This window comes from Lampetra planeri, chromosome 19 (assembly GCF_965212315.1).
Source record: "Lampetra planeri chromosome 19, kcLamPlan1.2.h2, whole genome shotgun sequence".
Classification (NCBI taxonomy): domain Eukaryota; kingdom Metazoa; phylum Chordata; class Hyperoartia; order Petromyzontiformes; family Petromyzontidae; genus Lampetra; species Lampetra planeri.
The window spans coordinates 12,601,358-12,629,079 of NC_136125.1; the positions used below are offsets into that span (position 1 = coordinate 12,601,358).

Below are 27,722 nucleotides of genomic sequence, written 5' to 3' on the forward strand. Positions count from 1 at the left end.
CTGGTGAAGGTGTGTGTGGGACTGGAAGGGGAGGGCAGATAAGCAGACCGAGTGTAGTGGCGAAGAGTTCAACCTGGGTTGGATTAGAAAATGTAAGGGACATAATCTTCACTGCATGAGCACCAACAACTTTGCCCGCGTCACATGCGTGCGTTCTCGCACGGCACACTGCCACTGTTCGCGGCTCACCAATCGGACCCCCCCCCAGTGAGTCAAGTAAGAAGGCAAACACAGAAGCAAACACAGAAGCATGCAATCACGCAACACCGGTCTATTTCCGCCTTGCGCATATACAAATGAGAAATGTAAAATTGCTAATTAATGTTGCCGATGCAAACTTTATTTCATGTTGATGCCATGTGCAAGTGAATTCATGATGGCCTAGTGAAGCACACAGAACGGTGTTTCCACACGCACGACTGCATGCTAACGACCATGTATTTTCTCGCGTGCTAATTGCGTAAAACGCACCATTGAGTTTGCTTAACATGGAGATAACATTACAATACAAAAAACTACAATAGTTGAAGCAAGTGTAAAAATAACCTATGTATCACGTCTCAAAGATACCTTGGATGGATAATTTGTATGTTACGCTCGTGAAAGGAATTCTACATTCCTATGACCGGTATCAGTTTATCTCGAGGCTCGTTACAGGACACCCACTGTTGACTTACAACGGAGAGGTGAAGCTGTGCTAGTGGGTGCTCAAAGTATTGACCTATGCAGTATGAAAGGATGAGTTTGCCCTGGCTGGGATTTTATTTCACCATCTCGTGATTGGGAGGCCTACTCATGAGCTTGTACTATGGAAGAAAAATGTTGACGATTACGAAAACAAAAAAAGCAATGGTTTTCATGATTCTTCCGAATTATTCTTGTCAACGCAAATCACCACATCACAATGAACATTAAACACACATGAACCACTAGTCAGCAATTTTCTTACACATATCGCAGTTTTCACTCAAGCGTGAGAATCCGCGCCACGTCGCCAGACCAACACTCACTGCGAGCCTCATCTCCTGCCGGGGCACCTTCCGCCAGTCCCTGCAGAACTTGCCTCGGCTCACCTCCACCACGTGTCCCACCTCCACCACGTGTCCCACCATCAACGCAAGTTCATTAACATATCCGGAACCACTCCGGTTGTGCTGGAAATGTGAGCGATCACCTCCTGTTTGGTTGTGAGAGAGGTACAGCCAACAATACGCAGTCTCCTGCTGCAGCGTTTTCATTTGAAGGCAAGGTCTACCCTTAATGTCCCATTGCCTCGCATGCGTAGAGGCAAAATGACGAAGACGGGAGAATGTTGCAATTTCATTTGACACTTCATGGCGAAATGTGCTTATCCAAATGCAAGTGAGTGTTGCAAGAGCAGCAGTGGTGTGTCCAGTTGTGTTGGATCTCAGTGTTATTAAGAGAGACATTGTGCTCACTGGAGCACCTGTAATAGAGCAGTGCTTATCGCGTGTAATCGGTGAACTCTTTGAAGCTTGCTTAACAACTTACAATGGGTGAGAAATTCTGTATTTATGATTGAGTCTGCAGGGAATACTCAGTAGTTTGTGTGCACTATAAAAAGCAGTGGTCATTTTATATTAAATAGAATGCATTCATTTCCAATCAATAAAGTAATGTTTTTACTTGAGAAAGTGCTTTATTCTATATTTTATACGCACGAGATTATATTGACTCAGAATGTCATTTTTACATGGCAAGCAATTTGCAATGTAGACATTTTAATTGACAATGCATAAAATGACTTGTTTGAATTATTTAAATGATTTCAAATTCAGTGTTTTTTTCTCTCAGAGAAGCCTAATTTTCATCTCGAAAATAATAAACTTGATTTTGATTGTTATCTTGAATAAAGTTTTTATCTAACTTTCCATGAATACAATGCAGTATTTTGGGCCACTGTGTTGTCTTGCTAAGTTCTCAAACAATGCTTTATTATTGTACACATTACTATTAAAGGTAAAATTGCTTAGCCTTTATTTATATTATAAATATTGAAAGGTGATATTTTTAGAATTTCAAAGAGAGGCATTTTCCATGGTACCCTTAAAGGCCATGATCCACCAGGTTAAAGTGTAAAAAAGACATGAATTATATATTTTTAAATCCTCTAAAATATTGCCATAAATACAGGAGGCGTTAAGATGTTTAAACACCAAATACACACACACACATTACAAGGCAGCAGGCCTGAATTAACCACACACGTGTGGTAACACATGCAAACATATTTGCTTTGATAATGTAAGCATCATCCTTCACACTAATTGCCCTACACTAGAGAGCCTCTGTTATGTCCCACGAGTGCTATAGACCAAAGGCTCCCAAAAGGCAGTGGTATGTGTGGTTAATGCAGATTTGATGCCTTATAATAGGTGTCTAATTGTAGTTTGAACATCTTAACACCTCCTGTATTTATGTCATCCTTTTTTATTATTCAATATCTTGATACTGAAAATGGGTCCCAAATATAATTTACGAGGGGGTGGGTGGGTGGCCAGCACCACGCCCGGCCGTCTTTGTCTCCCCAGTGTCGATGTTCACACCCCACACCAGTTAATTGTTTGAGGCTGAGTCGACCTAGGGGAGGCCCAGGACCGGTTAAAATAATCGTCACCGGTGGTGGCCGTGAGCGGGAATCGAACTCGGGTCGCCGGGCTCGTAGCGCAGCGCGCTAACCACTACACTACACTGCGTTACGCTTCCACGTGCGCGGGTCACGTGGCATATTTGACGTCACAGCTCACTTGCCTTGCAAAAAATAAATGCATTAATGGCTTCCCCCTCCCCCCACCAAAAAAAGTGTATTTTTAAATTGTTGCATGGTGTACAGTTTGGAAAGTACCCACATGGCAAATTTCCAGTTTGTTGCATGTCGGGAAGTACGCTAAACATTTTGAACAGACACACATTCACAACTTTACCTTTTATATATATGGAGATTATTTCAATATTGAATGCATTCTTTAGTTTTTAATATTATGACTGAATTGTTTGTATACATTTGTGGCTCTGGCTGGCTGCAGTGTGCTTTTCTGCATCCTAACGGAGCCTTCTCTCCCGCAAGGTTCATGGTTGTTTTTAATGAGCAAAGCAGTGTCGGAAATGTGTCACACGTGGTCAGGTCGACACGCCAGCTCTTGTGCAGCCAGTTGTGACGCAGCTGAGACACCGGCACATTCTAAATGACACGTGTGTTCTTTGTTCTCGTATCGATTGTGCCCACATTGTGGATCAGGTGCACTACTGCCTGTCCCAGCGCTGGCGACAAGCAAAGTGCTCGCGTGGGTTGCGAGGCAGTCAATGTCATGGATGTTGGCCGTTTTTGTTTGCCGAAAATCTTCCACTCACGTAAAAATATATATCAAAATGTGTGCCAAGATAACGTTATTCGAATATAGAATGCTATGATTGTCTCGTGTTCTTACAGGCCTTTAAGTGAAAAGTCACGCTGCATTCTTTCATTATACATGTATGATGTTAATTACACATAGCTATTTTATATAATATATTTGCATCTAGGAGTATTTTAAATGATCTAAAAGGCCACTTTCTTTCGTTTAGATGATGTTGAGAAATATAGAGTACTTTTTTTTTAATGACTCAATCTTAGATGGAGTTAACTTTGTACGTCTGGAAATGTATTAAAACGCATGTCGATTATGTAAATTAATATAGCGATAGAAAACATTGAGGCTCACGCTCCTTTAAGAGCAATAGAATGTTGCAGGGTATGTGACGAGGTCATGATGAGAGTAACAATGGCAAACAAAGTGAGTGACCATTGAGTTAATTTTAAAGGCCACCTTAAATGGTCTCCAGTGGAATCAAGTGCACAGAGAAGCGTTTACAGCCCTGAGCCAGTGGTGTTCATTTCACATTCCCATGTCAGGCATGCGTGAAACCATGAAGCTATCATTGCCGACTTCCTTTAACTGTTATGAACCCAGAGTGTTGAAGGGCTGAGCTGATCTACAAATGGGATTTTAACCTGCAGCCTCTGATTGTGTCAGCTATGCACTCTAGCCCCGTATGCTACCGGAAAAATTTTTTTGTTAGCCTCCACGTATTTTCTGATGTAATATTGATGGTGATATATTAAAAATAGCATCTTGAATAATTACATGAGAGATAAATGCATATTTCTAAATTCACATTTCTAAAACTTGGCACTGGCCTTTGTGCTTCAGTAAATCAATTGTGCATAATCGGTAATAGCAATAAATAATTACATTTTATACAGCAACATTACTGTCGTGTTCATAGTTATTATTCCCATAGCGTCAATGTAGATAAACGTCCCTTGAGCCAATTTGTAGCAAAAGATAATAACATCAAAGTATAAAATAGAAATATTAACGTTCTACATTGCGGGCAATGCGATTGTGCTGCAGGTTTTAAAAGCTGTGTGAAATATTTATATATTTGATATATAATGAATGTATTTATATGTTTCAAACTACAGTGTATATATTATTCTCCAATCACCTTACTTTGTGTTTTTTGACATATCATTGTAATTACATGATTCTTCATTAGGACTTTTTCGAGAGATTTACATGTTCAATACAAGCTTGACGTATGAACATTTCATAACATTTACAAAGGGCGTATAAAGATGTATTTATATAAAATGCGATATCTGTACGTTTGGTCAAATATGTGATTAACAATAAAACCATTGTGTCCAATACGAAGTGATGCAGTCACACAGCATAATAAACAATCCACAATGACAGTTTTAAACGAGGGTTACACATTTGAGGAGAGTATTTTGACACTTTGCCAGAGTGTCCATAGACACATTCCCTTCATTACATTGAACACCTTAGTGATGATGTATGTTATCTAATTTAAAATGCCATCAAAGCTTTGGTTATATTTAACTCTTGATACCTATGGTTCCAGACGAATGTGTATTGGGGCTTGGTTAGAATATGTGAATATGGATTGATATTTACCCATGAAGGCATGGTCACATGTAGTCGGCAGTCGCCGATGATTATAAAACGCACATCATGTCGCCTGTTTAAATCGCTCTCCTTGACAACACGCATCGGCATCGGCGGGTGACGGGTCTGTAGTTCAGTACATCACTGCACGAAAGTGAACCTTGGCGGCAGGTCAAAATGAATCCGTTTCAACCTGCCCCTTGTTCCTCGACGAATCCGAGTGGATCTCCTTTTTGTTTTCTGCCGAATTGCGGTGGACTTGCGTTTTATTCCCCGCCGCGGCAGATTTGCTCTTCAGGTCTTCGTTGGATTCATTGGACGCGTCCTTCAAGAAGAAACACTGCCATGGCGTGCACACCACAAGCAAGATCCGCTTGTACTCGCGCCTGAAGTTGTGGTTGAGCAGTCCGTACACGACGGCGTTGAGGCAACTGTTGAAGTAAGCCAGAAAGTAGCTGGCCACAAACAGCCACCCGGGGACCTGCATCGGTGCGGACTTGAAGGACGACAGCGTCACCACCAGCCCGATGATGTTGAGTGGGCCCCAGCACACGGCGAAGAGAACGAACACCACGAACATGGTGAGGAAGTTGCGGTAGTCGGCCACGGTGAGTCCGAGGCGCGCGTCATTCCTCGCGCGTCTGCGGACCTGCACCCACGCAGACGGTCATCGCGTCAATGTCAGTGCCGTCGTGAAAACGAGCCAGGCAAAGCTGTCAGCAGGCCATTGTTATGACTTGCATTCCTCAAATCCCACAAAGGAATGCTGGACTCAATGTTTGTGGGTACAGTCTCCAATATTTTAGGGAATGTGTGAGCCTACAACTGAAAGTATGATACCTCAACTACCATGGCATGGGTGCATCTGTACGCTTTTTTGTACTCTCGACATCATGTCATGTATGTATGTATGTTGAACTTCTTTCACACCCTATGTAGCCAACCGTGCTAACCGGAGGTGTGGGATAATGACAACAAACTAAACACAAAAAGCAGTTCATAAAGTAATGAGTTTTTTCAATCTAGATTATTCAATAGTGCATAGCTCCCAGTGGCTTCATAATATCAGAAGGAAGAGCGTTCCAGACGGCCGCAAAAGTGCATCTGAAAGCTGCCACTCTACTAATTGGAGAGTTTTTTAAACAGTGTGGGGTCGGTGTCTGGTGTCTTGTAGAAGGTGCCTGTGGGTTAGTATGAAACAGGTTTGTATAAAAGTAAACAGAGAGAGGTAATACATGCAGCCATGTTTACATTCGTGCAAAGCCAGTTTATATTTATGAAGGTGAATACAAGGGGGCATGTGTGTGTGCCAGTCAAATTGTAAACTTTAAACATGATAAGACAGTGTACAGACCATTATATTAATTATTGTAGTGGCTGCTTTCATCTTTTATTAATCTTTTTTCAAAATTCCAGATTCTAAAGCATTGAGAGCACTCCAAATTATCATGTCACCCACTTGAATGTATTTTGTCCTGTTTCTGAAAGTATATAAAACAACAAGCTATTTTAACACAGAGTTGGCACTGTGTTGGTTAAACCATGAGGGGGAAGTAAATCGAATGTTGTGGTAAACAACTTTATACTCCATTTGACTGGAGGCCCCAACTGCACCCCTCAACGTTTGGAGAGGGGAGGCAGAGAGCCCAATGTGGTGATGGCCCTCCACCAGTCACAGGCCTTCGTGGGCTTGCCCAACTCCACATGGCACCACCAATGACTAATTGCCCACTTGACTTTAAATCATACCCAGACATCTGCATTGCTCTGATTAATTGGTAACATTTAAATAACTCGCAGTGCAGACCATTTGAAATAGTGACCGTCAATGACTTAACTTTGTGAGGACAATTTGGAGGTTTCCGGTGCCGAGACAGCCTCAATATTATTTTGGCGTAAGCCGATAATTAAGTCAACTTGAGACCACGTGTGTAGTTGCAAATAATAACAATAAGCAGAATAACTTCGACAATTTCTACAGCACCACAACATGGCAAGCCATTACAAGGGTGCTTTGTTATGAGACATAATAGTTTTTTGGAACCCATACAGTGAGAAATGCATCTGTGTGTGTCGGAGAACAGTCGTGGATGATGACTAAGAGCTCATTGTGAAGACGCTACAAGAGGTCTCTATCCACCTGTAGGGAATACATCCTCCTTTTATATGCCCTGACATGAGTGTCTATCACATGTCTATGAATAATATATTGTTTAATTCTCAGAGCAGGAATATTCCGATTGAAGTGGCATACCAAATGGAATGGAATGTGTGTGTGTGCAATCATTGGCCACCAGTGTGTAAAACCATTAACTCACTACACTTGAGATGAGAGTTCAATCACTTGTGGCCAAACCTAATTTGAAACCAGGATCTCGGTGCTTATAAATTATTCCTCTTGCTGACGTCCCACAAAGGAGTCGTTTTGTTGCGTCCCAGAGGAATGATGATCTGAGTTGGTGTCCTCCCAGCATTTAAATTGAAAGTCTTCTGATGTTGGGATGGGTGGTTAATCACCCGGTTGGATGGGAATGTATAATTGCACAACAGTGAAACACACTGCAGATGGAAAGTGAAATATATTGTTTGCTAAGTGAGAATGTTTATCTGACAATGCAATGAAATAATGTCCAATAGACCTCTGCCTGCTGTCAGGCTTACGTTTGTTTGAAATATCCATAACAAACTGCGATAATTCAAAAGTGCTTTCATAACTTTATAATGATTAGGTATAGCATGGACTTTCAAGTGACAATTTCAGTGATTTTAATAAAATAAATACTTGTACAACATTGCATAACTCATACATTACAATGTAACATGTGGCACAGTGCTTCGAGTATTTTATAAAACACTATGTATTAATTTTGATTTGAATTATTTGTTTATTAGTTTATTTATGATATTCAAAACCCCAATGCATTACACGTTTTCTAAAAGTTCCATAGTTGTAAATAAATGGGATGTTTTCATAAACGAATAATTGTTTTACTCCTAAATCCCTAACGGTCAAAAACACTTTTCCCACTCCGCATCTCCAGGTATTTAACGTATACGTTGATTGTGATGTTAATACGATCACGGTGATCAAAGGTGCAGAGTATTTATACGATGTGAGACGCAATATAATTGTCTATAACTGCTTTAGAGACGGATTGAATGAGGTGTTTTTTTCTGGAGTGAATTTTAAGCTTGAAACGAAGTCTGTTTGGATCGGGAGCCCTCATTCTGTTAGTAAGAATACTTGGCGGCTTTCTCAAGGGAGACAGTCGCCCCACGGCACTTTGACTCGAGTCAGAGTCTAGTCGAGTTGCTGCACTATCACCTTTGATGATATGACGATTGTCACAATATCCCATAAATGTACAACTCTTTCACGTTTTTATTGCATTGTTTTTGTGCTTTGCTGCAATTCTAGTAGGAATAAAGAATCATCTAAATATTGTAACTGCTGCAGTTCAATTAACATAACTCTGTCACCAGTCTTATAAGCGTTCAACTTCACGACCTAAAACGCTAATACTACACGCGGTTGTCAGTTACACAATAAATAAATAATCATTCAATGAACATGAATATAGTTACTTCATATAATTACCATGTCAATTGCTCTATTGAACATTTAGCAAAGCTTACTTGATTGGATAATAGCTCTTTACAGCGTAGTATTACTGAGTATGTTATTTCACGTATATATAGTTTGTCAGGACACACCACGTTTGACAAAAAAAGAGAAACAATAACCACACAACGATCATTTGAAAAACGGACGAAATGATTATTGTGGATATTATCTTACAGGGTAAATTGTCGTATCACGAAATCATAGTACACAGAGTTCCAAAACGCCACAAAAATGTCCTTCAGTTACCACTAATTCCCAGATATTTGTGGTTACATGAACATTATTTGTCGCGAAACTATATTTGGCAAGAGCTTAAATGAGTTAAATTTAATCACTAAGATTTGCAGCGACAAGCATTGATCTCTTAAATCCTGGTACCCGAAGCATTGAAATAAAATGTACTTTCACTGTGTCATCATTAGTGTGGTTTAAAAATATTAGTACCTTACGTGTTAATGTTGTATGTATGTTGATCTTGTTTTGCTCCGTACGTAGTCAAACTGTGCAAATTTGGTGGTGCGGGTGAAGGACAACAAACTAAACACAAAAAGCAGTTCTAATGAAATGAGTTGTCAAAAATGAGTTGTCAAAGCTAATTTCTTATTCGGAGAATACATTTTTTTTCTTCAGTGCAGGAAGATGTGAATGTCACCAATATTGGCACATAATGTATATTGTGTGTTCATTTCCAACTGTGATCTGTCATCTTAAGCCAGGTGGCATCTCGTTATTCCAGGTGCTGCAAAACACACGCTGTTCTTTTTCGGGGCTTACTAGAAGCTGTGCAGAAGTAATCAAACATATTTTTTAAATAACTGCAGTAAAAATATTGTCATTAGAGCACCTGCCAAGAAATGTCCTCATAACGGAGCCTTGGCAGTACGAATCCATAACTGGTCATTAGAAATTACTGTAATAGGCGACAGTTGACAACACAGCTTCCCACGGTCCTAATATATGCATAACTAAACACGAATAAGCTGCATCTGCTGATATTTGTAGGACAATTGTGTTTAGGTTTGGAAGGCCACTGGGGTTATTGTTGGTTAGCGTTCCAGCTCAGTGCACCTTTGTCTCGACGTTCCGGCAAGCCTTCAACCTTTTCAAAGCTGACAGAGGATGAGGTTCAACAATTATCTTCAGCTCCCATGTGTTGCATAAGATGCACCGAGCATTCATGAGTAGTACATATTCTGAGTTTAATTCACTTTTCCTAGAACAGCGAGAGCACGCACAGGGTCCTCCTGTCCTGTATCACTGATAGATTTTACTTTAATCAAGAAAAAATAGGTTTAGAGTAAGCAATAGCGCATATTTTATAGTGCATGTAGCCGGTGTAAGCTCACCCGTCATTAATCACACGCAAAACATGACTTAGTACTTGGTGGCACAACCCTTGTTGGCAATCACAGAGGTCAGACGTTTCTTGTAGTTGGCCACCAGGTTTGCACACATCTCAGGAAAAATTTTGTCCCACTCCTCTTTGCAGATCTTCTCCAAGTCATGATTGATTGATTTCTTCTGTGAACAGGTGTCTTTTATACAGGTAACAAGCTGAGATTAGGAGCACTCCCATTAAGAGTGTGCTCCTAATCTCAGCTCGTTACTTGTATAAAAGACACCTGGGAGCCAGAAATTTTTCTGATTGAGAGGGGGTCAAATACTTATTTCCCTCATTAAAATGAGGGGTTTTGACATGCGCTTTTCTGGATTTTGTTGTTGTTATTCTCTCACTGTTCAAACAAACCTACCATTAAAATTATAGACTGATCATTTCTTTGTCAGTAGGCAAATGTACAATATCAGCAGGGGATCAGATACTTTTTTCCCTCACTGTATATGTGAATGTGGCATCTTGAAATGGTACATTAATTAAAATCCTTTTTTGAAATGCCACATTTAAATTCACATCTTCAACAATTAATTTGCCTCACAGTTTTGGGGAGTACACTCCTGGAAAGCCGTATCGTGGATTCGGGAATTATTTCCTTCATAAATAATCAAATTAGGAAGTTAAATTTCAAATAATTTAGGCAAGTTGTTATTTCACTGTATTTACTACACAGCAGGATGCTAAGGGGCACTTTTCATATAATTTCATCCCTGCGTTTAGGGTTTTGTGGTTTAAAAAGCATGTGGTGACATTCTGGGAGCACTTTCCCTGTCATGTAGGACATTTAAAGTCGATTGAAATATAAATTGAAACAAATGACAGGTTACAAGAGGATAAAGAGGATTACTTCAAAAAACATGGTGAGGGTTTTAAATCGTGAATTTCCACTGTTTTGGCACGATTAAAATGTAAACTGGTTTGTCATTGAAAACCCAATGTCATTGAAAACTCAATGCAAAATGGAACTTAATGCAGATTCATGCAGATACTTTGTGTCCCTGAGAGGTATTTTAGTAAACAGCATGTAATTAACAATATGATAATATATAGATACTTCCACTGCTGGATAACAGCGTATTCAATTCTCAAACCACTCAAGGAATGACCTTTTGTGCAAAATGGCTGTCAGCTTGCGCACAACTTTGTTGTTGTTGTTTACATCGCTTTTGTGAAATAATATATAATTAAATTGTGATAGCTTTTTGATAAAAACGTAAATTTTTAGTTAAAAGTAGAGGTTTGCACATAAGTGATGAAGCCTCAAAAACCATGTTAAATAAATAATGATGACCGTGTTCAGCTCTTTGTCAATCCACTGCTGGAGAAGGCAACGTGAGCTCACCACACTTGATCATCCTGGGCAAGGAGAAGCCCGAGAATGGCTTAAATATCACTCATCACTGACGGTAGCCTTGGCCGAGAATCCAACTTGGATCCCTGGTTTCATAGCGCAGTGATGAAAACTCTAAACAGCTTACAACATTCTAATCCGAACCCACGTTGTTTTTTTTTTAAATCTTGCATTCCAAATCCCACCGTTGTTCACTCGACGGGGGCTCTAGAGAGCTCCTCTAGTGGGTACATGATCCACCCTCGCGCGCTGGGCAGCCTGGGCGAGGTGGGAGGACGTATACACTTCACCAGCTGTGGCGTTCCCATTCCTTGCGTTGGGGGGACAAAGGTGGGTCAAGTGAAGAAAGCGGCTCAACAGCAGTGGCGGCTCCTGCAAATTCTCTCAGGGGGGGCAAATGTCTGGATGATTGATAAGGATAAGGTCCACCCATGCAATGGATAAATTAACAGCTTAAGCATGTAAAGGCAACTTCACTTCTTTAATATTAATGAAAAATAAAGTGACTCTTACAATACATCTTGTTTGTTTCTATACTCACTATTAATACAATCCACTCAGTTTCTTTCATTAAAGATTCCACTAGGTGGCGACAAATAATATTGTTGGATGAAACGTGCTTACGTATGATGACGTTAGCACGTATGATGACGTAAGCACGTTAGTGCGAGCCCTCCCGGAAGCCATAGAGAATGCATTGCAGCGCCCGCCGTTCGAAAAGAAACATCTTTGAATGTAAGTCTATGGGGCCACTCGGGGCGATTCTTAGCCGGAGGGAAATCGCCCAAAAAGAGGCGGTACTCCACAGAACGTGACATGACGCTGATTGGACTATATCCAGAGGCACAGTGACGGCTAGCGTGACTGTGGTTGAATGACATTGGTGGTGCGTCGCCCAATCGCCCTAATGAAGAAACCGCCCCTGCTCAACAGTTTCAACTGCCCCGCCAGGGACTGAGCCGCCGCTCTGTGTGTTGCACGCCCAGTGTGCTGAGCCATGACACCGAGGTGTCGTGGTGCGCCACATTGGGGGTTTCAGCCAGGAAACAGGAACGAGAGTGAAACTCGCGCATAGAGATCGAATGTGTGTTCGGGCGCTGTCTGTGAAATGCTCGGTGTTTTTTTATATTATCCAACGCGGTGGTTTTCACCGGTTTGAATCGATTGGGACAATTCAATTGATTCTTGTTTCTGTATAGTTATTTAAGGTGTCACAGTCAGGATCGAGTGTTGTGGGAAATATTGATCAAAAGGTAGAGTAGGGTGGCAGTTGAGAACGGATTTTTCTTTTACGAACTGGCAATTTGGTTTACTGAAGCGTGGTCAACAACTCCATTAGCCAGACAACTTGTTGGTGCAATCCGGGTGGGTAAATGCTGAATGTATTTTGAAAGATCCGTGTGTACACGTTTGAAATGTGTGGTGTGCCTTTCTGCACCATAGCTCAAATGGTAGACATAAACCTGTTTCCATGGAAACCATGTCTTGTATGCTCTGGGAGAATAATCTGGAGGTCGCCGGTTTGGTCTCCTCGTATCTTTCCACCGAGCAGTTTGTGAATGGGTGCAGTTAGTTAAATGGCAGGTCACATGTCGTGGCCATGTTGGCCAAAACAATCTGGCCACCATGGAAGAGTAGGCCAAATACCCTCCAGAGGAGCTTCTCCTGAATGGAGGCCCTTTTTGCCAGCAGTGACATGCGACAATAATTTTAGGGATTTACTTTTGCACCAACTGGTTCCAAAGTGGTGTAGCCCATCATTTGCAAATGCAATCTTATATCCTCAGTAGACTTTGGGTACTTCGTATTTTAGATTTAAATATTGATAAATATTCTAAATTGGTCTAATTTGTATAAGCATTGCCATGGTAACCACCAACAACCTAACAACCGGAGGTCATGCGTTGTGAGAAAATATACTCTATTCTTCCCAGAATTTATCCCAGTTTATTTCTACTTACGTGACTTTACCGAAAGAACCAAAGAGTATGTATATCCCAGTTTATTTTGGTGCCTCAGAGTCAACAACCCTCTGTGGAAGAGGAGCTTTCATTTCAGTAAAGGAGAGCAAACACGAGCATCGTTTTGTGATGCACAGTGCAGTGAAACCATTACCGTGTTTTCACCACTACTACATTGTATTATGGATGGGTATTGCCTGTATTATGGATGGGTATTGCTGCCTGTGTGTGTTAACCATAAAAGACATGCCATCTGCATCACAGCGGCCACTAGAGAGGCCGTGACTTTATAAAAAATAAGTAATATAAAAAAAAACTTTTGTAAAAACACGAAATGTACCGTACTAGCAATGGAAGAACTCCATGACTCCAGGAAGTGGCCCCGAAGCTTGCCACAACGTAAGGGGCTGTGGCCAATTACAGCCAACTTCAGTTGAGCATGGACAATTAGACCCAAGCCGAAACATAACATATAAAAAATTATGTTGAAATGTTTTTTATTTTGTATGATAGAATATAGTATTGTCATCAGTATGACATAAGTATTCCAAGTTTGCAGTGGATACCACTTTGGGAAGTGGGTTAAAATTGAGATTTGAGGATACAACGACAACAGACAGAGTGAGTTAATAGAAAGCGTGTAAAAAATAGTCGCGTCGGTGCCATGGTCCAAATTTGTAGAAAAACAACACTTGCAAATTACTTGATTGGGAAACACACGGCAATCGCCTTCTGCTGGGCGAAAAAAATAAAACTTAACAGGACCATGGGGAAAAACATTCTTGGAACTCACCGAGGCTTTGCTCGGTAAACAAATTCATCATGAAGGAGAAGTGATGGGGGGGTGGCGGCGGCAAGGCAGCCTGACCTGGATGACGAGCACCCAGATGCGCAGGTAGCAGAAGACCACCACGCCGATGGGCAGCAGGAAGTGGAAGAACACCACGGAGACGGTGTAGGCGGTGCTCACCGACTGCGAGAACGTGCACGAGTAGACGCGCGCGTCGTACTGCAGCGAGCCCACGAAGAGGTTGGGCAGGATGGCCGCGAGCGTGAGAAGCCACACCCCAGACACGTAGGCGAGCGTCCTGCGCGTGCCGTACAGGCGGTCGTAGTGGAGGCTGTGGCAGATGTAGCAGTACCGATTGAGCGCGATGGCCATGATGTTGAAGACCGAGCCGATGACGCTGAGGCCCATGAAGAAGCCGCTCATCTGGCAGTGGAGGTCTCCCATGGTCCAACCGTCGTGGATGATGGCTTGCACCACCAAGGGGTACGGGTATACGGCCACGAGCAGGTCGGCGACTGCCAGGCTCACGACGAACACATTGCCTGCACACGCGACACGGCCTTCCGTTAAGTTGGTAAAGAGAAGTCACCAGTCGTGGACTTTGGTAAAGGTACAGACCCGCAGTTGCTTGATCACACAACTGCTAATGTGGAGGTGTTTTTGCCTACTCTTCCACGCTGGCCAGACTTTATTGTACCCCATGCCACCGGCCGATCGACTGCGGTGCACCCATTAATACTGCCAGGTGGATGCAGGCAGGGAATCTAAGACACTTTTACCGTTATTCTTGGTTCTTTCGGTAAAGTCACGTATTTTATTATTTCCCTTCTACGTGACTTTACCGAAAGAACCAAGAATATGAATCCATGCAGTCACGAAAGCTTTAAATCGAAACTTTTACCGTTGTTTCAACTGCTATGCCTGGAGATCAAACGGGCGACCTGGATTTCACGTCCACTGTGATACCTTTCATACCACGGCCATGTCATATTCTTATATAAAATATACAAACACATTTGATACCTTGGTATAATTGTGATAAAGTGACTTGCTATGTTGTGCCTGATCTTATTCACTCCATGCGTTATCCACAGTGAAGTTTAAGACTCGCCGTGTATATACGTATGCATCAAATGCAGCAGACCATATTCTTACTACAAAGGTATCCGTGGAATGGCATTTTACACATTATTATACGTACTATAACAGTAATAAAGTATATCAGTAATTTCCTGTTAAAAAATAATATTGGGATGGTGCTCATCTCCTGTACACAGACCTAAGCCAGTGGTGGAAATTCCCCATTCATATGGCGAGTTACCCGCAGACCAGCCGCTGTCGACTTCACCACAAAGTGCGACTCACTTTATCAACCCTTGGAGAGATGATGGACTAAGTCAACCACAACGCAGGATTTGAACTCTTAACCTCCCGATTTGTGCCAGCAGAACGGGTGTGTTATATTTGTCATTTATTTATCATGAAAAACAATCACGTGCTTACTTGGTTGTTGTGTAGACAATTTTGAGATTCAGCTCTCAAGCATAATTGGCCTATATTGAGAAGAAAGCACACTTTTTGTATGGTCGTTTTATGGAATGATACATCACTGGTACATGCCATTGAAAACACATTTATGAACACACATTAGAATCTGCCCTTACTCACAATGACCTCTTTATTACATAATTGCTTTGGGAACCGAGTGCATATCTGAGAGCTACCTACTTTGGTCACAAGGAGATAAAACATCTTTGTTGAATCACCAAATTATTCTGTTATTCACAAAAAATAAAGCTCTCATGTATATATGTGCATATCTAATTCTACTGTGTATCAGGGTGATGTGATGCAAATTAGATGTGTACAATTCCTATGAATGACGCATCTGCAGTTTTATTTATTCCACGCTGCTTTTGATGGCAATCGTTGTAATTTTCACAAGGCCAAAATTTACTTTTCCAGTCGCATTTCCAACATGGGAATGATGATTTCAAAAGTGGATGAAACAATTGTATTGGAATGCACCGTGGCTAGCAGCTGGTCCTTTTGCTGCTATACATTTCCAGATGAGAAGCCACTTTGTTGAGCTATCAATTGTGGTCAGGTCACTTCTAAAAGAAAGTGAACACCTCAGTGGGCTTGGCCTGGTAGGATGGGGATGGTTGAGTTTTATTTGTTTGTTTTTAGCTTATTTGTTTGTCTTTCTTGTATTTTGCACGACTATCGTGTTTTTTTACTCTTTGCTGTTGTAACATTGTTACCCGCTCCTACTGGACATCTGTGAAAAAGAGCTTTATAGCTCATGGGATTCCTCCAGTCTAAAATAAATATTCTGATTTTGTTTATGTGCGGTGCTTACGGGGTAGGTAGACACCACCTAAAATGGGGTTTTAGTCCTTCAAGGCAGAACATTCTGTACAGGTTTCTGTTGATCATGGACGTATATATCATGTTTTTGCTACCATTAAATAATTGTGCCATTAATAGCGAGTAATTCTCCGACTTAATCATCTTAAGCACTGGGTTATTTTTTTTCTTCCAAAAAAATCCCCTATTTAGCCTTTAAGGGTGTTTCGGCAAGCTTTGACAGGAAGCAAGCAGGCAGGCATGGCAGAATTGAGATTTTACGTCGAGCTATGAGCAGCCGCCCATGTCTCCATCGTGTTAGTCACACACTTCGCCACTGGGTGCGCCTTCAATGCGGAGATATCCGCGAGGGGGCTCAACTCATGTCCAGGGACCAAAGCCACTCGGGCTGATCGTGGCATTGAATTGAATTGTGGGCATCTGGATTTTTGTGGCACACGCATCAATAACTACGCCACTGCCTTGTCAGACCTCACTAAGCCTCTTGACATTTCAAGTGGGTCATGGTAGTCACTGAAATCATGAAATTGTATGGAATGTTGGAAATAGCTGTAGAAACGTGTTAGATTATGGACTTATTTCCTTTTCAAGATGCCGTATGTCATGCAGGGTGGGGGTTGGGCGGGGGAAAGGGGGCATCAGCATTCCCCTATGTAAAACGAGTGTCCCATGTTTAGATAATGTTTTTAACTAATTCAATCCGAAATCTATACGAATAGATTCGAAATGCCAAAAACAGTCAAATTACTTTTGATAGCTGCTTGATTCAAGCTTTTTCTCATTTTAAATGGCTATTTAAAAAAAATCCATTTAAAGATGACTACATTTATTTGTTTATTATTAAAAAGCAAATTTTAGGTGGGGCACTGTCCCATCTTTTTTCGTAACCTAATATGTATTGTTTCCACCATACCTCGACTGTGAATTTTACTCACAAATTACCGTGTTTTATTCATAATTTATATATCACCACAGGTATCCATCGGTTTGTAAGATTAAGAAAAGAGTGAAGGCAGCAGAGTGTCAAATCCTTTTGTGTAAATGTATTGGATTGGAATCGCATGAACAGTCCCTATTGTCCAGTGCAACAGTAACTGCATCCCCAATATTCGTTTGTAAAGATGATGATTAACCTCATTCGAGGAGCCACCAACATCTTATTTTCCCCTTAAATTATATTTTCAACACCATCCTATGCTTAACAAAAACACTTCCTTAAAAGGGGAAACATAAAAACGCAACACGTTGTGAATAATCGTTGGAAACTGCACTGGGCATATTAAGAATGGCCAATTTGAATATATTAAGTTCCAGACAGACCCTTAAACATCTAAAATGTATGCATACTCATTTGTAATTACATTTACATTATCATAAGTTGTCGTCTTCATAAAAGAAGCATGATCACGCTTGTTTACCCAGGGGAGTCTCACCGTCTCAAACCCCTTTTTCAAAACTACATTACAATATAGTTTTAGTTTTTAACAGTATCGTTTTTGTTTCTCCCATTACAGGTAACACGCCTGAGAGGATACCCACAAAGTAAACGGAGCAATATCAGCTGCTCTGCAGGAGCGAGTTGAATTGTTGTATACGGTGACCACGAGGGAGGGTGACGGCTTGGAGAGTCCTTCATCCAGTCGTCGATAGAGCATGGCTGCGGATGATTCATGGGTCATTTGAGCACCAAGCTCGGTCGAAGGAAGAGAGATGACGATGTGAGGATAATGTTTGTGCCATTGAAGTGAGTGACGAGAGAGCTCCTATCGGAGATAAATATTACAAAAATTAAAAAAAAGTAATCTAGCAAATAGACATGGCCAAAATAGAGAAACATTTAAAATCCGAAAGGAAATGTACTTGTTTCATATCAAAAATCAAGGTCTGAAGGTGGCAGAATTTATACTAACTCTACGCAACAAGTCCTAATGTATACATATTTAAATTCGTCACTAATAATGAGTATACTATACAAGGGTCAGAATAAACATTTAAGGGATTTGAAACATCCATTATCTGTGTTTGAAGCCTTGTGTAGATTTATGGAAAATGTTCACAGACATCTTGTATTGAATTAATGTAAAAAATGCATGCATCTGGGAACAGGTCAATTGTAGGCTATGTAACAGAAAATGTAAATACAAGTGGAAACATTACCATTCACTTAGTGTTTGAAACTAATCCTTTGGCATTATTTAGAATTTTAAAATATCATTGCTCAATGCCCATGAATCTCAAGTGATCTCCTTGGCTTAGAAGACTACTCCAGCTGCTGCAATGTACATTGTTATTTTTAAAAATTCATCGGCATGGCTTATTAAAGATCCCCACTTGCCTGTCCCACTTAGCAGACGTCCTCTAGGTTTGTAATGTCTACAACACTGTTCATTGCCGTGAATGTCTACAATACTGTTCGTTGCCGTGAATGTCTACAATACTGTTCATTCCTGTGAATGTAACACATCAACATAAGATACCTGCAGCGTACAATCATTCACGCCTGTAAACATTGTAATTCTTCTTTGTATCTATTACATAATCTGCCTCTGTACATAGCGGGTATTCAAATAATAGTGAGTGGGTGGTTTATAGTACCATTATAATAAGGCAATATATTAGTCAACGTTTAGACGACAAAACCTAATTGCATATTCAGTATGGGGAAATATGTTTTACTGTCCAGTGTGATTCATACTTTATCCACTTGTATATCATGCTTTGCAGTAAATTTGGAGTATATATTAGCTGCTACTACTGCTGCTGATTGCCCCAAAGCACTCTTTGTCGCTTGGCCAGACACTTGCTTGTCCAGTGAAGTTTGTGGAAGTGAGCGAGGCAGTGGAAGGAGATGAGGCCAAGGAACAGGCGATGCCGGAAGCTGAATCAGTACTCACTTGAACTGCACACGCAGGTCAGAGCCTCATTATTATTCCGGTGCCATGTCATAAGAAACACTCATGTGCTTTCTTTCGTAATTTTTGGAGATTTTCGTTTTATTTTGCCGAGAACCACACGTGGAAGAGACACCGTGCTGTGCGTCTGTCACACGAAAGGTGCATTGGTCTACATTTCAAAATCACCATGCAATTAATGAGCGGCCTTATGATGCTCAATGTATTTCCTCAGTCACCTTTTGCTCAGTGGCTGTGTTTGGCCGAGCCTGCGCCAGTGAAGAGACCTGCCAGAGCTGGGGGAGGGCTCATTGCTTGCACATAAACATAAATGGCCTCTTGGTGACGTAACAATTGCCTTCTGCTTCAATAATAACCAGCATTTTACTTGGCGATGTCATTCATGATTGCAGGGGACATACATTTGCAGGCATCGGTCTGCATAGATGGGTTTCTACCGATTCATGACAAGGAAATATTTTACATTCTTTTCCATTCATTCTGTATTCACAAGTTTGCGTATTCAGTATGGTACTATCATCAGGTATGGAATGCTTGCTTTAGCATCGTAATGCCTGGGTAATACCGGTTATGCATTGTTGAGATTGATTGAATTTAGCAATGCATGAGTGAACAATGAACATAATCATGTATTGGCCAGGCAACACGCATATGCATGCTTTTTGCTCTAATCTGTTTGTTCAAACATTATGAACTCAGTTGCCAATGACTAAAAATGACATACATTTTTGGTTGTCCATTTGTTCATGTTGTGTTGCAGTAGAAATTGTTTAGCAATGATATCTCGGTGATTTCAAAGTGCCATTGCCAACATTTTAAAAGGAAAGCCTTATTATTTAAAGGACATTTTTTTTGCATTATTGCAGTGCACTATTCCCATGTTTTGCTTCGTTAAGTCGAGCTTTGTGGTGTGATTGGGAGGTACACGCAGCTAGAGAGATCTACACTTTTCAATCATTGCTCATTGTGTGGCACTGATGTTTAAAATTGGTCAATGAAAGAAGATGATCTGCAATGTTAACGCATTGCTGTAACACTAATGCATTGCGATACCACTTCCGCATTGTGCACCAATACCGCACTTGGAGGGGAAATGCACTCATAAAACACGATTCAGCAAATGTCTCACCAGCCAACATCAAACGCGGATGAATCAAAGAATGATATTGATTTAGAGCATAATTGTAGCTTGTTCACTCGGACATGACATTTGGTGTTACAGACACTAAGAAAACATTCCAGCGGAGAAACTCTGCTAAATATATCATAGGAGAATGCAACTGAGTAAACTAATTGATTCAAAAAGTGTATTATTCCTTGAGGAACTTAAAGGTAGAATGTCAGCCCTTCCCAAAAACAGTAGGCTTTGGAAATTATAATATTTTTTAATGAAAATTACATTTCAGCTCCAAGTCATTAAATGTATAATTAAGAGCTTTTATACGACTAAAAACATGAATGATGAGTTATGTTTGTGCTGAAACATATTCCTAAACTTAATCATGTTTATAGTCAATGGCTAATGATTTGGAATGTTTATTGAATATTTTAATCTGTTATTTGATTTCAAAACTGAAGTTATGCTGCAGTTGCTTTTGAACAATGTTAATCACGCAGATGATCTTTGTTTTGTTGTGCCGAGCTTAATCATCATACATTTGTTTAATTGCCAACACAGCTGGAGCTCCGCAAATGCAACAACAACAACAATCGCTGCCACTTGCCACGAAAACGACAGTGACGTTGCTGCAGTGCTCGTGCCATGCTCAGTGAAATTTGAGGCCACAAAGTGTCGACGGTTTTCTGGCCAGAGTTCACGGGGCAGTGGTACTGACATACACTAGTCACCAATTACATTTTCAAATTATGTAATTTGCCGCGGACTTTTTTTTAAGGTCTGAAATTAGGGTGGTTATCCAATTATTTTCGCAGAATATTTTCCTAAATAGTATATGATTTGGCAATTATATGGGTGACTACATGAATGCTGACATATATGGATACTTTCTCGAGTCCTTTGGCATTTTAGGACCTTTGGGACATAACTTTTCTACAAGATGCAAAACCTGTTCTGCCAGTACCCTTTCCCTGACGAATACGATCAGATCCTTGGGCATGCCTGCAGGGCTTGTTCTCACGTCAGCATGTGAAGCAGGCCTTCGTCGGCCTTATCCACCTGACACAATCCCACCCACCGGCTTAGGTATTGTTGCAATATAACGATGAACTTGGTAAAATTCTCTGCCTTTTTGGCCTTGGCCCCCACCCTCCCCCCGGGGAAATTTACTTTAAACCCCTCTTAATTTCACTTAAGCCTCTGGTAATAATCAGACACATCCTCTCTCCCCTCTAATACGTGCTCTCTCACCCCGTGGTGCCCTTATAAAACTCAACGTTTAACCTACTCACGTCGGCTTGTGCCCGCCCTCACAGTCGAGCATATTTGCGGAATACACCACGCCGCCGTTGACCCTGGCCATTGACCCAGCAACCAAACGTTCCTACCAGCTCCCTCCGCAGGAGGACTGTGTTTGCGGTTCAGTTGTGGCAAGTGTAATGAGTGCGACCGTACAATGTTGTATTCGTTCGGCAATCGGAAGCCAATGCAGCCGATGCGCACGAGACGGACACGGCGGTCTCCGTCACGGCGCGTGCCAGAGACTTGATCTCAGCCAACGGGATGTTTCCCATCATTGATCCTCAACACCTGCTCAATCACATCCTCTTACTCAAGTGCAACCACCTGCGCAATTGCCTCGCTGTCCTCAATTGTACAATCTCTGCATTGTTTCTCTCAGCAGTGCTCGGGCCACCTGATAATAACATTAGCCAGTGACAATCACAGCCACCGTGGGGTCTGCCGAACTCGCGTATTCGCCCAGAGCCTCTTTGTCAATGGTCCGTCGAAGGCACTCGCTGCACGTGGCCGGGCGGTGCCACGGCGCAGTGCTGTTTACGCCTCCGCGTCATTTTCTTCACGAGTAATTGTGTTACATCACTTAGTTTTGCTTCAATGCTATTTTTCTGTTTTAATTTTGCTCGCTTGCTGAACTCTGTTAAAGTAATTTTACCCGAACTTTCAGATGTCACAAAAGGTTGTGTAACTGTCTTATTCTTCTTGTGTCTGACCATTGGTCGTGAAAGCCCTACGTGTTATACGAACAGGTTTTAATGAACATACTAATCGTCTTCTATTAGAAAGCATTGGCTATCAAGCAAATAATGAAAATGTCATACAAATAATAATGATACAGTATTTAAGTTAAAATTATAAGCATAAAATATGAATTCGTAACTGCGTAACGGGAGAAGTGTAACCAGTAAAATGTCCGTTGTTGCTTATGTAATGTTTTGTGTGTTTTTTATGAGCTGCACTTAGTCATTATTGAAAATTAGATAATGGTACATGCTTTACATAAGTGATACTAGGTATATTGTACTTAAATTGGTGCGTACACATAGTACACATTATAGTACTGCAAACCCGTACCCAGTGCTACTGGCCTGTTTACAGGTGCTACTTAAATGTATGATTTGCCAGAGGGTGGTGTTGCAGGGAGGGCTCGTTCTTACCCAGGCTCTGGCTCCTTGCCACCTTCATGAGACTTCGCCGGCGCTTTGGAGCCTCTCAAACCCACGCAAAAATGCATCGAGACGGACCCGCGCGTGAGTGTGCGTCGTCTCAGTTCGTAGACCTAATGAGGGTGTGCACCTCATCCATCCAAAGGATTTCCTTGTTCTTGATGCCATCAACTTCGAGGGTGAGAATGTGTAAACAGCTCAAGGTGCTTTGCATGAGAGCAGCTGCCACTCATTCACTCAAGTTTTAAGTCCCGCAGAGCAAATGTTGTAGCTATCACTCACTGGGCGCTGTGCAAGCATTTGTTAAAGGCAACGCCGCTCGCGGCCAAAACCGGTGACGATTATCTGATGCAACCGTGGGCCTCCCCTGGGTCGACTCGGCCTCAAATGAGTACCTGGTGCGGTGTGTAAACATCGCCACTGAGGAGACAAAGGTGGCCGGGCGTGGTGCTGGCCACCCACCCCCACGTGTGTCGTATGGCCTCCATAGGTTCTCGCTAACAGCACTTGTCCCAACAGTCCTTTCAGGCTATACGGGGGATCTTTGTCTTTGGGGGCAGACTGAAGGAGGCTGACATTCCCCACACGACTCACCCCCACTGTTAAACACGAGCGCGCTCCAGTGTTGGTGAAATGGTGAAAGGACAATCTCTTACAACATCACGGATTTTAAAATATCTTATTTGTTTTTATACCTCTTTAATTAGAAACATTCTCCTGATTGCATCAACGAGAGGGGGAGTGCATTGTTCAACTTTGTTGTTTACGGATACAAAAAAAGTCGTCGCGGAGCCGCAAGGCTCGCGGAACCTCGGATCCAAAATTGTTTCTGTCCTCTTAGCTCACAAGGAGCAATGCTCGTGTTGTCTCTTCATTCAGTATATTTCTATACGTATCGCCTTTTTACACCTCATTGTTTTGAGACTTACCTGGTGTAATATATATATTTCAAGATAAGGCTTAATTTGTGTATTCTTCTTTTAAATGACATTGAGGTTGCACTGCTGCTGCCATAAATGTAAAATCGGTATAAATAATTACCCGAAATGTTATATACACGGTATATGTACTAAGTGCTTATTGTTCTTATAACCTGTTTTCCCTGCATACATGCAGTTGTTATTCCCACACAGGTTTGAGCTTCATTTCAGGTGTGTTTTTCAAATTGGCTGAAGCAAATTATATCAGTCAATCCATCAGCGCGTGAACATTCCAACGAATGCAGTCTGCGAAGTAACGATTTAAAAGAATCAATTATGAATAATTGTATACATCTCTTTGGCAATCCACTGCTGGATAAGTGAGTCATAGGAACGTAGGGGTTGTTTTGGATTAGAGGTGGGCACTCAGAACTGGTTCAATTATAATCACCACTGCTGTTGATGGATGGGAATTAAACTCATGTCTCCAGATTCATAGCGCAGTGCACTAACCACTGAGCCACAGCCCCTCTACCAAATCTTTGGAACAGCCAAATAAAAATGATGAAAAACTCAACACACTCGTCAACGACACTGCCGTAAAATAGTTGATTGTGCTTGTGCACCGCAGCCAAATAATTGTTTTTAAATCCTTTATATTAAGTTCACTTGCTTGCTTGCGCGCTTACGACCGTGCACATCTTTCGGTCGTTTTTTAACCTACTTCCCGTGATCCAATCGAGCTGACATTTTGCACACAGACTCGTTGTGCGTGACAATTTATTTTCGTGAAATTTTTTTTCCAAAATTTTCCACTTTTTAGGGAATTTTTTTTAAATATTTAATTACCAATTGCTTAATGGTGGCAGGCAATCATCTGACCCATAGGTGGCAGCCATCTCAAGCCAGAGGACGAGAGGACTCTAGCCGCCCGTTTCAAAGACCAATGTCCTTATATACGACTTTCCTTATATTTAATTTAAAATACCAATGTGATAAAAATGAAACTCTTACTCAAGAAAAACAGAAATGAATAATAAAATAAAACCGATACCACGCATATAAAGGATTTATAGTGAAAAACTTTGTTTTTACGGGTTAATTTTTTTTAAAATCATGTAGTCGTGGCATTGACATTTGGAACCGCCACATTTGTTTTGTATCATCTGTTATCTCTGAATGGTACAACAGATGACCAGGCTGCAGTAATCCGACTTCCTTTCCACACATCTCATGTGTGCACAGTGCCCTCTAAAGGAAATCAAACTTTCTCTGCAACGCCAAAACTAACACGGTTGTTTTTGGCTCATTATTCTTTGGTTCTTTCGGTTAAGTCACGTCTAAAGATACAATAATGAATTAAAATAATAGCGACGTTTCGATTGCAACACAAGCAATCATCATCAGGCATAAGAGAAATAGCAACAAAAATCTAACTAGAAAACTATAGACAGACATACAAGCAGACAGACATCACAAGGACACAGAGAGTGGACACATATCGGCACAGAGAGAGGGGTCGTTTCTGTGATGGTCCCTTCGACCCCTCTCTCTGTGCCGATATGTGTCCTCTCTCTGTGTGTCCTTGTGATGTCTGTCTGCTTGTATGTCTGTCTATAGTTTTCTAGTTAGATTTTTGTTGCTATTTCTCTTATGCCTGATGATGATTGCTTGTGTTGCAATCGAAACGTCGCTATTATTTTAATTCATTATTTTATCTTTAGACGTGACTTAACCGAAAGAACCAAATAATAATTCCTGCTGTTTTTGGCTCATTTGGTGGGAACTCAGTTAGTGTTAGTTTTTTTAATCGCCAGTGGTTTTTCCCACAATTTGTAAATTGCACATTAATGTTTTTTTTTTCTGTGGCTGCCTTGTAATATAATGAAAACACACTCTTAACGTTTTATGGACATTACCTTTTAAATTAAATTACTTATGAGCCATATTTTCTCATCAGACAAAGTTAGAAAGTTGACAAAATTACGATTTAGAAAGCGTTTGTTTCTGTAATAAATGCAGAGTAATTCCATATTGTTACTGAAAATCACAGGCAAATATTAAGCAATGTGAGTGCTACCACACGCTAAAATGTTTTAAAGATTTACGAGGGCTTAAATTAAAGATGTTGAAAATGTTTAAGATATTTTAAACACGTAAACTTTATTAGACAAATATTTGTTTGGGAGGTTTCGTGCATCCTTAATTGCTTTCAACCACTTCAAATAGTGGCTATTCACACACAGCCAAATCAAACACCAATTGATAGAAATTATACAATACTTTCAATGCTACAATTTTGTTCTCTTAGTAATTAAATATTTTAAATCTGCCATTAAAATTACCTCTTTTCAACACGTTATGACTTCTAAATAATATCTCGACAGTTTCAAGTGCACTTAAAAAATGCGCGATTTTAAATGTGCTATCTCGTTATGCACAGTGTGTTCCTAAAATAAAAACGTATGTCACCCACATTGTAAGTAGTTGATGGGTAGGAGTTCCACTCCGCTCTTCTCAAAAGAGTTATGCGACAATGGTAAAACATAGTTGTAATGTTTACGTTCAAATAATGGTCACTCGGCTCATCGGTAGTCGACGCGAATTTCATAATCATTTAAAGATTAGACATCGCACCTTGAGCATACATCCCCACGCTCGTTGTTGCAAGGGTGGTGGATGTGTGGCGGGCACTGGAACACGCTCCGGTGTCGCTCGCGACCCATGCTAGCCACGACCGGGAATCGAGCTCAGGAGTCTAACTCTGTAGTCGCGTGCTAACTAACCACCGCGCGCCACCGCTGAACTCCACTCCATCACGATGCCGTTGCCGCGACATCAACACTGTGACGCTGCAGCACAGAGCGGGCACGCACAGGCAACCCAACTCCACACAGCCCACCGCGTGGAGGAGCACTGTCGATGTGTCACTCCACCTCGAAGTGGCGGCGGCTGACAAGGCAACAGCTCACTCGGCTCGAGTGGCGCCAGCTCACTCGACGCGGCTTGGTAGCAGGAGGCTTTAATCCATCACCACTGGTTGTGATGATGTTTCTAACTCGCAATGTGAATCGTGCATGAGCAACTTTACATTCTGAGCAATGGTCCTTATAAGTTCTGAGCAAAGCCATTCTACAAGCAAAAGTCCGCTCTGTCTCCGTATCAAATTCTACACACTTTAGATTTGTTTATGTGCCTTACAAAGCAACTCTAGTACAATTGTACGGTATATAAGCAGAACTTCGGTTTGTCTACACACAAAGACAACATGTTATAAGTCCATCGCCCTATTGATTTCACAGGATTTAAATTATCCATCAGCATTTGTCTAAGGAAGTGAACTCTTGACCTGTTTCTCTTTTTCTGGGTCTCATCAGCAGAGCCAAACTTGTTTAAACAAATGCCGCTGTGGTGGTAAGAGTGAGGGCGCACATGACAACATCGGTGATGGAGCAATGATGCAGGATGCGCTCACTCAGACACTCACCCACCCACTCACTCACCCACACACTCACACATTCACCCAACCACACAACCACTCACCCAACCACTCACCCACCCACACACTCACTCACCCACTCACTCACCCACCCACCTACGTTCCGCAGCTTCCTATTGCGCAACACTGACACGATCACCAACAGGCTCCCACAGATGTCCACCACGATGGTGGAGATGAGCACAGACGCCAAGAGAGGTCCCAGCCACGGCGGCCGCTCCACCCCCTCCTCCTCCACCTCGCCGACTCCACCGCCGCCGTGGCCACTCGCTGCTGGGGGCAGCATCGTGTGCGCTGCCCCGACGGCGGCGTCCAGCACGCGGGTCTGTGCGCTCATTGCCCAGTC

At 41.6% G+C, this 27,722-nt stretch overlaps 1 protein-coding gene across 1 annotated transcript; it reads right to left on the reverse strand.

Annotated features, from left to right (window-relative positions):
- Positions 1-325: 325 nt before the first annotated feature.
- On the reverse strand, positions 326-27,722 carry LOC144724150 (melatonin receptor type 1A-A-like). The gene is made up of 3 exons (XM_078603065.1): positions 27,473-27,722; positions 14,172-14,635; positions 326-5,622 (listed from the first exon to the last, which is right to left on the reverse strand). The coding sequence occupies exons 1-3, from the start codon at positions 27,711-27,713 to the stop codon at positions 5,146-5,148; spliced, it is 1,182 nt and encodes a 393-aa protein (XP_078459191.1). The 5' UTR covers positions 27,714-27,722; the 3' UTR covers positions 326-5,145.

Coding starts and splice junctions, on each gene's coding strand:
- LOC144724150 (XM_078603065.1), bottom strand. CDS start 27,713: ATGAGCGCACAGACCCGCGTGCTGGACGCCGCCGTCGGGGCAGCGCAC. Junction 14,636..27,472: donor TAGGAAGCTGCGGAACGTAG/GTGGGTGGGTGA, acceptor TCGCGTGTGCAG/GCAATGTGTTCGTCGTGAGC. Junction 5,623..14,171: donor TCTGGGTGCTCGTCATCCAG/GTCAGGCTGCCT, acceptor GCGTGGGTGCAG/GTCCGCAGACGCGCGAGGAA.